At 38.6% G+C, this 12,602-nt stretch overlaps 1 protein-coding gene across 1 annotated transcript in view; it reads left to right on the forward strand.

Moving 5' to 3' along the window:
• Positions 1-2,263: 2,263 nt before the first annotated feature.
• CUNH8orf48 (chromosome unknown C8orf48 homolog) overlaps positions 2,264-12,602 on the forward strand; it is a gene marked incomplete at its 5' end in the record, with an annotated part of 13,712 nt that continues 3,373 nt past the window's right edge. Inside the window, 4 exon segments of the mRNA XM_029084152.1 lie at positions 2,264-2,512; positions 4,816-4,926; positions 11,670-11,680; positions 11,683-11,940. Of these exon segments, the coding sequence (XP_028939985.1) occupies positions 2,264-2,512; positions 4,816-4,926; positions 11,670-11,680; positions 11,683-11,940 (629 nt within the window).

Here is a 12,602-nt window from a genome sequence, read left to right on the forward strand (position 1 = left end):
AGGAGGGCGTGTGTGCCCGGGGAGACGGAGGCCTGCAGGGGAGGAGGGTGCGGGGTACCCCCGGGGGGAGCAGGAGGGGCTGGGCAGGGGTCGGGGTCCCTTCGGTGTGACAAGGAATTTGCCAGGGGAGCGAGGCTGCGGGTCACAGCCGAGCAGGTCAGCGTGCGGGGTGCAGGGAGGCCGCACTGCTGGCAGGGCGGTGAAGGGCAGCCTGAGTGAAGCCCCAGCCTGCGGTTCAGGGTAGGGTTTTCTCAAAGGGCTTTTGTCAGTTAGAATATACGTTAAATAGTTCTGAAAAATTTCAAGTTTTCCGCGTGGAAATGCAGGATTGTAAAGTAAAAAAAATCCAACCCAGCAAACCACAAACAAAAGAACACCCCACCTCTGTTGCTTTGGGGTTTCAACTAGAAAGTGTGCAGAGAACAGTTTTGTAATTGGTTGTTAATTGGTGGAAATGGAGGTTTTCCATGTGTGTGGTGTGTTGCAATCATATTTTTGCCTCCTGAGAGGACAGAGCTTCTTTCCTTCAGGTTTTCTGCTAACCTGCTTCCCCTTTTTAGTGACACACATCACAGCAACCTCTTGGTGGTGAGTGAAGGTTTTGTCACCATGTCTGTAAGAAAAGGTGATTTCTTAGAAAAGCAATTAAAACCATTCTGTGGCTTCTCTTTTCCAGAACCCTTACTGAAGTGTTAGGCTTGCTTTCTGCCAATCTGTTAAGGTAGATATTACCTTATTAGCTGTATGATAGCAAGTACAACTTTAGAATTGTCTGTAAGCATGTTTTATTTGCTATTTATAAGTATACTTATGGCTTCTAAGTTATTTATCTGCTGATACTGTAACAAATACCTACTTTCCACTGTGAAAAGTAGCTGGTATTGGTCATATCTGATATTATGAAGCATTCCTAGTTCAGCCAGTCATGTTACTTGCTGAAATTAATCTTCAAGCCCCTTAACCATCCACATGCTGCTTGTGCAGCTGCAACTTCTTAGGTCAGCTATGGGCTGGAGAACAAACTGAGTCTCTGTTTGCATTTCCGATTGTTTTTCTCCTGTAGATGATCTTAATAATTGAACACCAGCCTGAATCAGTGGTGGTGTAATGAATAAAATAATTACTTAGTGTTTATTAATATTTGAAGTTTATATCAGAACAGTTCTTTAATTTTCAGAACTATGTTGAAACAGAAAGAAAACCTTGGCCCTGCAGATTAGTTTTGGAAGTCTGGCACTGGGAAAGAGGGCACAGGGTCTTTACACAGTGCACAGAAAGATTTAGCAGTAATGTGGTACATAAAACCAGCAGCGTAGCATATTCAAAGTCAGCACCTTTAAAATGCAGTTGCCTAAACCCCAGCAACAAACACCAAGTACAGTGGCGTATCTGAATTTCAGGCATGACAGAAAGTGCCTGTGTCTACCTACTGTTGTCACCTTGGGGTTCCTGTCTTTCTCATGAAGGAGCCATGACTGTGATGGCTGCAAGCATCTTCCCAGGGGATGTTCCCCATACATTTACTGTCCTTACTGTCCTTCTTAGAGTAGGGAAGAAATTGGACCAAAATTATTCAGGACAAAGTTATTTAGGTCCTTAAATCAAGGGAAGAAGGGGTATTGCATGATTCTAATAAAAAAGGGTAAAATAAATAAGAACAAAGCTTGAAAATGTATCTTTTACATGATAGGTAACTGTCTGAGGTCTGTTTTGTTCCAGGAGCTCAAATCTGGAGAACTTTACTTCCCTTTTTCACATTGTGAGTGTGACTCCTCATTTGAGAGCATCAGCTAGCTGATGCTTGTGATGTTTTCTTTCTAGTTTTCTAGACAAAATCTAAGCAGAACAGAGAAGTTTGGGATTTCTGAGTGGTTTAATAATCTGAAAGCAAAAATACACCATTCTTTAAATTATTTTTTTGTTTTCATGAATGATCTTTTCCAGGTGTTACTGTAAGACACTGTGAATTTGAAAGGAACGCTGTTCAGAATTCACTGCTAATGTTAATTCAGTGATAATTGTTTTTGTGTGCTTACCCAGAGGATCTTAATGATGCACTGCTTTGATCAGCAGTAGTATTTTAAAGGGTGTTGCCTTCATCTAGTGCATGAATTAAGTAGTTATTTCATCCACCTGTTACTGTAGCTGAATTGGGTGTGAGCTGAGCTGCAATAGTCCTCCATATGTCCCCTATTGCTATCAGTAATTCAGTCATTCTTCCTTTATAATTGAACCTATTTTATGCTTTTCTTTTTATTTGCAGTGCTGCATGTGGTGACTGCCTCAGCAGATAGCTCTGGTAACTGTGAAAAGTGGTGGATGGAACTGAGCCAGAGTTACAGTAGTTCTGGTTTGGACTGTTCAGAAGATACCTTTGAGCCCTTCATCGGGGAGGAAGAACCCAGAGAGAACAAACCATCTGCATCGTCTTGTTCTGCGGAAGATTTAGAGTGGTCTGCTGTGTCAGATACGTTGGAAAGCATGTCATGGTCGGCAGGCCAACATCATGCAGGTACGCAGAGCTTACCATGCTTGACACTTGTCTTTCTTCCAGCTTTAAATCAGTGCATTGGAGACTTGAATCAGCAAAAATAAAAACGTAAAAGTTACATTGCAGTGTTCTTGCTACGTAAAACAACAGAACCTCAGTATGCTGGCTAGATCTGTGTTTTGTGCTCTGGGGATTTGCTGACAGCTACACGCAGAAGAGTGTGATTTGGCCACGGAAACCCTTCCTTAGTACTCTTGTGATGATGAAATTTTGTTGGCATGTTAAAAAAAAAATAAATTCTGAGAGATACGTTGACTCAGTTACCATGTAAGAAAAGTAGCTGGGCCGTAAAGTAATTTTTCCAAGGGCACAGGGAAAGTTACAGGGCTTGAAATACTTCAGAGGGCTAGGTAGTACCTTAAAGCTGTGATAGATGAGTGATAAAGAAGCAGGCAGCAAGACATAAACTAACTGCCTTAATGTCTTGTTAGGTTTTCTTCTGTCTCTGGAGGGTTGTCTGTCATTCTTCCACATTCTTCTGTTCTCCAAATTTGATCTAGTCAGTATTGTGAGTACTTGGAGATGAATATTTTTTTAAATATGTTTTTAGTTTGGGAGCTTGTCAGCATATATAAACATTATAGCTTTAAAGATTAGTTATGACACTTAATATTTATTTTTTAAAGTAGCATAGGTTTAAGATTATAAATTTAATTGTATATTAGCTGTTACTCTTGTAATCTGATTCTACACAGTTCAACTTGATCAGCTGGCATATACCAATATATAATTAACTTTGTCTATTCTTTAAAATTGGCAAGCTGTTTCTTTTCCTGCTGTAGACAATTCCACTGGAGATGTTCTCCTGTCCTTCATCTATCCATCAATTTACTGTGGGTTTGGTGTTTTGGGGTTGTTTTTGTTTTGTTTTTTTCCACTCTGCAGTAATAATGAGCACCATTATCATTAGGAATCCTTTTAAAAAACTGTTTAGGCACGAAATCCGAACAATACAGGACAGACTTTGTTGTCAGATGTATATATATATATGTGAATGTAAACCCTGTTTATTGTAGCTGAGAATATAGCATTAGATATCAGTGCTTCAAAAATCTGAATGAAGTGATTATCGTTGCCTTGGTGTCGATTCATGCTACATTGATATAACTGGACAGTATCTAATAGATTTAACAGTTTTGCTTAAAAGTTCTGTTTTCTGCAAATGATAGGTTTTAATAAACCTTCTTCTTCTGGAGATATAACAAGGTTTTTTTAAAATTATTTTGTGTCTAGCCATTGAACTCCTTATTTCTGGCATCAAGGAGTAAGTACATGCTGGGAGGAATCCTTGCTGTGTGCGCAGAGGTGTTTTTAATAAGTGTTACCACTTTTTATCTTTACAAGTTTAACGTTTCTTAAAATTATGGAGTCTTCTGAGTACTGCCAGTTAAATGAAAAACTAGGGAATAATTAATAGAAAAATATTGTGGGAAATTGATTGCTTTCTGTGATGTGTATCTTAGAGTAGAGTATATATAAATAACAAAAACTATAGAAAACCTGTCGTGCTGGAGTCCCATAGGGACGCATAATTCCATGTATAAGCCCACTGAATTTGCTATTAGTACCCTGAAAACAGAGTAGAGAAGTCGGGTGCCTCCTGAGTGTGCAGTATTTTGAACTGGGACCGTGCCATATGCATCTTGCTGTCAGCAGCAGTGGCATTGCAGACCTCTCAAGTTTTTTGTCTTTTCCTGGCTGTTTGCTTTCACATCTTTGCTGTTTTCCCAGTTTCTGCAGAACTGGAGTTGTGCTGCAACAAGCTAGAGAACAGGGAGCTGATGCAGATTTTTTTTATTTCCCCTGCCTCACGGTACTTTTCACTTGGATCAATACTTGAGACAGTTCTCCTGAGCTCCTGAGAGTACTTGTGCTGCCACAAATGAAGAGCCTGTTCAGGGCTGAAAATAAGTGATGGGGCTGAATGAGGGAGGAAGTAGATTGAGGTTAAGTTAGCATTACAGCTAAAATTGAATGTGTCAAGAGCTCTAAGCAGTAGTCTCTGTTTTTCTCAGTATATTCTATATTGTCAGTCAATGGGGTGATTAGAAGTGAGCAATACCAGATCCTTTGTGGGACAGAAGCTCAGCATTTCACTTTGAAATCACTGATAGCATCTTTGTAGTCCTATGGCTTGGGGTTTCTTTTCCCTCAACAGGGAAAACTCACATTCAAGTGGAGAATTATTTGCCTCCCAGTTTGTTTTTTCTGCAGTCCTGCTTTCTTTACAGTGTAAAAAAAAAAGCTGCCTTTTTTCGTTGTAGATGAGCAGTCTGAAGTGGCAAATTCTGCAGCTGTAGAAAGAGATGTCATGGGAAAATGGATTGATCTTGCTGGCATGAAGCAAGACAAATCTGTCATCAAAACTCATGCTGGTGAGTTTACTAACTTTAGTAGAGGTTATAATTCTTGTTTCTTTTGAAAGGGGATGTAAACTTTTAACTTGACTTAAATTTTATGTACAAGCTATTAAATAAGCCTGGTAACTAGCCTGGCTTAATTAGCCAGGTAATCAAGTACAGAGTTTCTCTATGCTTTCTTGGAAAGCAGTCTATCTCTTGCAATACACATGGCTTTGCTCCCGATGTAGTGACATTGTCTTAGTGATGCATTATCACAAGATCTGGAAAAAGCCATTAAAAATATATATCCGCATTTTAAATTTAACTGTAATCCTCAAAATTTTACTGGATTGTTTAGTTTTTCTCTTTTTCTCTCCAGCTGTACAGGTACTAGGAGTGTGGGGTTTTTTTCCCTCCAAAATAAACATGACTTCAAAATTTATTGTGTGATGTTTTTCCCCGTTTATCAGTCGTGTTAATTATTGAATTATTTGTTTGCCATGTTTTAGTTCCTTTCCCAAGCTGAGGGAGGCAGCATGGTGCCAGTTTTGGCAAGAACAATGGAGCAGCTTTAACCAACACAATGATGTAGTGTATGGAGGAGGAGAGGGAAAGGCAGGAAGGAAGGATGGATGCTGTTTGCTTGTGCTGGTTATGCAAGCAGCTGTGAGAGCAGATGGTGGGATGCAAGTCCTGCTTAAGTCTTTCTAAAAAGTGGGTCAGAGATACTATTTTTAATTTTAAAAAGAGCAAGAAAGCTGTAGTTGAGCAAAAAATAATTGAAGCAGAAAGGGAATCTTCCTCAGTCTGTATGTGAAAAGTGAACAAGCTCATGAGTTTTGTTGGTCACCTGTAAGACTGATTAACCAGGGAGATCCTCCTGCCTGGGTGCTTCATGGCATTGCATTTGCATACAAGCATCTTCAAACAGCCTGTGTCATAGGAAGGCATCATCTGAGATCATTTTTAGGCTGTTCTTAATTGTATAGCCCATTCACAGCAGTGGTGTGTCAATGTTAGGAGTTCCTGACTCATCTTCAATCTTTCTGTTACTGGTTTTCCAAGACTGCCGTGTAGCCAAGTGAGAAGAGAGGTAATGTAGATCATCTCATCTGTAGGAGAGAGGCTTCTCCTGGTGAGCTCCTCTGAGATAGTCTTCTTAAAATACATCAGAATCTTGTGACCATTTAATTCATAGAGAAATTGAAAAGGACCTGATGAGTTCAGATTCACTGAATGAATCATAAACAACAGTATAAGGTGAGGAAATTTTCCGTCTCTACAGAGCTTTCCTTTGAAAGTTACACTTGAGAAGATTTTATCCTCTTAATCAATTTCAGATTTTTGTAGTTCCATGCAAGGGGACATTCTGCCTTTGCTTTGTGGACTTTGGTGGCAAGGAGAGTCAGAGCAGTCACTCAGTCTGGAGTAGCAAGGTTTGTTCCATTAGCTTGCGCTGATGTATGAAATGGGGCGTTGTCTCCTGTCTGCCTGTCCTATCACTTGTCACCTTAGCTGCTCAGCACTTCTCAGGTATGTTGTTACAGTGCTTCTCACCACTCTTGATATGAAGAGCACAAAATAAGGTTCATGCTTATGCTTCTTCCATGCAAACATAGTACATTGTCACGCGATTGACAAGTGATCCCCAGTTCATCAGCATCAGTCCTACTTGGCCGTCTACTACATTTTTTATTGTAGAATACGATACATTTTTATTGTAGAAAACAAGATAAGCAGAGCAACTTTTGTAAACTGCTATCTATACATGCCTGCTTCTCTTTGACCTAATAATTCAGTACTCAGTAGCCCCCAAACCTCTTATTATTTTACCAGTTTGGAGATTATTATTTTTTAAAGACAACGGAAGATGAGCTCACCTAGCACAAGATTGCTGTGCAGTTAGTTAGCAGTAAATTCAGCAAAATGATTGATGTATGCACTGAGCATGCATGGTACTTTTGAAATTATCTTCAGGTAATAGAACAAAAATTCATACTATTATCTCACTACTGATAGGGTTAGATAGGGTGGGGGGAAATCCTGGTTTGCATATGGGAATGTCCTGGAATGTGATTCTTATTTTTAATATTTTCCTTTGTGGGCTGAAAGAAGAAAAACCTAGATGCTGGCCTCAAGAGAAATGAGAACTTATTGTCATAGTTATCTTTCTGTCTTCCTCTTCTCTGGCCCTCTATCCAGTGCTGTAGCAAGTAGCTGTTATTAGACAAATGAATCACAAAATTCTTATATGTGTCCCCAGTTCCATATAGATTATTCCAAAGACCATTAATCATCTTTAAAATTTACTACAGGAAGCTGCCATTCCTCAACTTAGATGTAGCTGAAAGCTCCAGTGGGGCTTTTTAATGCTCTGACTTGTACTGTATTCAGAAGGTTCGTCTCACCTTTGTTTGTAATGTGTCTAAATTAAACATTTTGTTCATTTATTTTTCTGCAGCGTTACCACTGCACTGTTGCTAGCAAAAATGAGAGAGCTGTAGTTGCTAATGTGTGTTATTTACAGACATAGAAATGTTTGAGCAGCATCAGACAGTTTTGTGACCGAAATGCAGTTCAGTCAATATTACCAATTTAGCCATTATTGTTATTATGACAGTGATATCAGTCATGGGAAATCTAAAGGTAACAAAGGCCAGTGTACATACAGGTAAATAAATACCTGTGGTTTGTGTAGTTAGGGTGAAAGGTGCTGGCATGTGTGCATAGATGTGTGCACTGAGGGAAGGACAAGTGTTTATTTTTCTGCATCAGGTTTTTTTTCCAGCTTGTCCAGAGTACTTCTGAGTAGACCTAGTTTATATTCACTTTGTGAACAAAATTTAATGTGTCCAAGCATTCAATTACTGACTTACAAATAGTAGTAGTAGTTTATTACAATTATTTATTAAAAGTATCAGTAGTTTATAAGAACTGAGAAAAGATCGTACTGCTCTGTTTGGAGAAGGGAGCAGGCATCCAATAGTCTATACTGGCTCTCTTTCCTATTCCTGAGCTTTTCAGCACCAGAGCTTACTACTGGATAATGTGCACAGGTTGTGGGATTTCTGCAGACCTAGTTAGGCCCGGAGATTCCAGACTTCTCTTCTGTTTCTGGAGTAAAATAGTATTAATGTAGGCTAGATGGGGAAATTCCAACCAGCAACATCTAAATGGAAACCCCTGCTTGTGAAGAAAGTTCCTCGAGTTCATTAATGCCTTTATGGAACAGGGAAGGAATGAGTTTCTTCCAAAAGACATAGATCCTGCAAGATTCTTACTGTTCTCTCATCTCACTAACACTGGTGGAAACTGGGAGTATCCTTTGCCATGCTGGAGGAACTTGACTTGCTTTTAAATTCATATTTGTAGCAAGTTGCCTGATATTTCAGGCTGTTTATATCAGTTCTGTGTTATCTGTACAAATCTGTCAAACTCTACATTTGCTGATTGAGCTGTCAGCATGTTAATCTGAACTGCTGCACTCAATTGTACAGATGTGATTTAGATAATTATGAAAATGTTATCTTGAGGTGCAGAGTTAAAATCATGGTTACTGCCTTTCACAATTCTCTCCTTTAACCGTTTCACATTTTTTCTTCTTAAAATAGAGTATTAGAAGAGCATAATAACAAATGCCTGCCTGTTTTCATATTAAATCAGTTAGACATGAAAAGGAAACTCAATAAAAACTTACTTTATTTTTCTTCCTCCACTCTCTTAGATTTAAAATGTCATACTTAAAGATGCATTTGCATACAGAAAGCAAAATCTATGTAGGTCACTTAGTTATAAACCACACAGCAGGGTTTAGAATGTAGACAGGGAGATTAGCTTATCTCCCTTGGTACACACTGAGTGCTTCTGTAATCAGAGCAGCTTCTTGGTCCAGTTTGCTGCGCTTTACTTTCTAAATGTTCTGTGCTTTGTGACCTTCCTGCTGTGCAATACATGACTCCAACTTGATGTCTGTTCTGGTGTCTGGTTTTGCTGCTCTTGTCACCTGTTCTGCCTTATTCCTCTCCAGCAAAGAAGTTGTGGGAATGCAGGATTTGGGGCAACCAAGCATCAGCAAAAGGTACTTCAGGAACAGTAATTGGCCTTGGCAGGGATTCTCTGTGGACAGATGTGCAGTGACATTTAAGTCTGACACCACAAATGGAGATGGAGCATTCGAGCATGTCTAGTTCAAAGATGGAAAGGAGGGAATATGTGAAAGACACAAGAAATAAAACCAGCCACCAAAACCAGTACATAGATCTCTTGTATGCAAATCTTCCTTCAGCTGAAGGACAGTTGAACCTTGTATACCCAGAGGAAAATCTGAAAGTGTAAATAGTCATTGTACAATTAAAGGACTGACTCTTCGGAATTTAACTGGATGCTGAGTTCTCATCGTTTTTTGGTCTCGTTTCATTAAGATCAGTCCTTGATCCTTGATATTTTTTATTCTTTCTGAGTTTATTTACTGTTCAACATGAATTAATGTTAAACAAGTAACTTTGTGAAATTGGTTGTGTAGCCTGGTTTAAAAACTGCTGTTCTTTTGCTAGTGTTTCTTCTACTGTCTGTAGGTGGAAATGAGCAAATGGGTGGGTGTATGGCAGCACACAATTCATGCATTATTAGCATCTAATTCTTAATTAAAATGCACTTCTGTATGTCAGGAGAAACTTAAGTGAATTAATTAGGCCGGTATTAAGTTGTCACAAAATGTTCAGCAGACCCCATGTGTTTAGTATATGTAAATGCTTTGTTCTAGGTGGTTTCCCCCCCCCCCCCCCCAATAGTAGCTTTTAAATCTTTTTATTCTAGCATAAATGAATATACCACCGTTTTATTAACGTGATTAAACCCAGTAGTGGCACATGATTTACGCTGTTTTACAGGGATTCTACATTGCAATTGTAAGGAAAATGACCTGATGTCTGGAGTGGTGGTTTCCACTCAAATGTTTATGATCCTACCCAAGAAAAAATTTGTTGTTAAAGTGCATTTTAAAGTATTGTTAATTCTTACTTATCTGTCTATAAAGTACCACTATGTCTTTTTCTTCAGTCAACTTGATACATCATAATCTAAGGAGGAATAAATTGGTTTACAATGATTGATTCTGAGCTGTGGTAGTTGCACTTAAATCACATCTTTTCCTTTTTGTCCATAAAACAAAACCCTGTGATTTGTACTTTCCTTAGTCTTAACTATAGATCCACTTATCTTCTATACAGATTGACTGCATTTCTGAAGAGAGACTCGGTTTCCTTGCAGAATTCCACAGCTATATCTTGTGTACTTGAGACTAAATTCATTGCAGTGTATTTAAGCAAAGTTTTACATTCATCTTGTTCTATTTTTAAAGGATTTGTGTTGTGGTTATGCCAAGGTACCCCACAGAACTGGAATGCCAGGGCACTGGTTGTCAGACAAACCTCTGGAAATAGGCAGTGAAATATGCAGTGCCTGTCTAGAAAAAGTTAGCCTGAATTTAATAGCTGAAAATGAGTGAAGCAGACAATATGGAGGGAATGTTTAAGTGCTATAATGATAAATTCCAGCTAAATGGGCAGTATAATTTGTCGTTGAATACTTTGAGTTAAAACAAACTGACCATACCTCACTTGTGCAATCGTTATTAGTTGTCTTAACTTTTTTTTGGCTGTCAGAGTGGAGTCCTGAGAAGGGAGCTCCATGCCAAGGAACTAATACTGTGTGAGCATTAGCTATGTGCAAAGGTGTTCATGAGACTTCTAGTAATGCTTACTGTCATGTTTTGTCTCCTCCTCCTTTAATGACACGCATTGAAGTGTTTAGTTGGGTTTCAGTAGTTGCATAAAAGCAAAATCTGTGTAATAAAGGTAGAGGGGTACTCTCCCCTGTTTAAATAGTTGAAAACAATGATATCTCTTAAAGCCCTGTAGTATTACAGGTCATCATTCTATGCTGATGCTCATGAAATACTGAAATTGTAACAGTTACTCATGTTAGCTAGTCTGGATTGATTGGCTGTGTTTAAGCCTGTGGAAAATCTCCCATTAAGCATTGAATGAAGTTGTAAATCTATCCTTATCTGCACATCTGAAGTATAATCTCTGTTTTTATTTATTATTGCATGCCACTGGGAAGAATAAGAGAAGATGAAGGAGTGAAAGATGTTGTTTAAGCAAGCTCACATAAAGAATTTAGGAAATGCTCATTGAAGCCTTAGGGGAAAGTATTTTCTAACATAATTGCATTTCCTAAAAAACAACAACAACAAAAAAAAACCCAACAAAAAAAACCCCTAACTGTAGGTCATAGAATATATTTGGAATGTTTTCCAGAGTCACTTCAATAGATGCTGCCTCTGATTTTTCAGTGTCTTATGAATTGCCCCTTAGAGTAACTAGATTGGTAGCTCTCTTTAAATGTTAATTCATTTTGTTTTAATAAGTTGCAGTTTCAGGTAGGAAAAAGATAAATCTGTATTAGGCAGTCATGGAAACTCAGTTAATTTAATGTTCTACTATTTAAGTACTTGCTTTACTAATGTATTTGTGCCTTATCATTAAGTAGTCTAATTTTTTAGGATTCTTATCCCCTCCCATCTTTGGAGACTATTTATAGAGACATTTATCATGCGAGTTCCTTCGGTTATCATCCAGATTTTTATTTAAATTTTGCATTGCTGTTATTATAGTCATTGCCTCTAGGCTTGACTTTGAGTTTGGTTTTTTTATTACATAGATAATATGAGGTGGAGATAGAAGACCAGTAATTCTTCTCTTTCCCTGATACAGTAATTGACACTTTTGTTTTGTTGATTTATGCCTGACAGAAATTCCTGAATTATCAGATGGAGAACTGGATGCTTTCCGGTCTTTTTGCACCGTTAAGATAAGCCAAATGCGTCGGCAGCTGATCTCTAAGCAGGCAAATGGTGGCAAGGCAAGGCAGCTGCAGTGTGGATTCACAGCCAAGAAACTGGAGACAAGTGACTTGAGCTGCATTGTTCCTGATCGGCTAATGAACAGAATCTGCCTGAAAAATATCAGAGAGACTGTTAAACAGGTACTGCAAGGAAGGGAAAACTTTAGGTTTTTGCCTATGCTTTTGGGAGAGCCACTGGAAATAAAAGCCATAATTTAAGGATCAAATCAGGCAGACCTTATTGATGCCACGCTCCATGTCTCAAGATTTACCTTTCTCATTTTTTTGTTAGACACTCCTGCAGAACTGTTCCTAGTATATAATCAGTTCATTGTAAAATACTGTCTGCTGATAAAGCCATGATTTGTGTGACTGAGCGAGGCTGGGATGCTCAGTTACTGCAGTCCACAGTAAGCCGTGGATCAGATGAAGAAAAGCACCTTGTTTTCCGGTTACGTTTGCACCTGTTATTTATAGAAGTATTCTGCATATTATTTGATTGTGGAGTCGTTGTGACTCCAGTGTTAAAAGTATTTTGAAGGCAAAACCTGCCCTGTACTCCTAGCTTTCTTAGACATTAGATAATATTAGAATTAAGTGTGTCCAATAGAATCTTGGTTACATCAGTTCCTTTATTAAGAAGCGTCTGTGTCATCTTTACACAATTCAAAATGCTTTTCTTTTTCACCAGCCCAGTGATTTTTTTTCCCAACATAGCATAAGCATTCTGACACACCTCCTCCCTTCAGCTCTGCATCGAAGAATCTCAAGACTGGGATTTTTTTGACCAGTGATACTTGCAT

This window comes from Antrostomus carolinensis, unplaced genomic scaffold (genome assembly GCF_000700745.2).
Source record: "Antrostomus carolinensis isolate BGI_N321 unplaced genomic scaffold, ASM70074v2 scaffold12573, whole genome shotgun sequence".
Classification (NCBI taxonomy): Eukaryota; Metazoa; Chordata; class Aves; order Caprimulgiformes; family Caprimulgidae; genus Antrostomus; species Antrostomus carolinensis.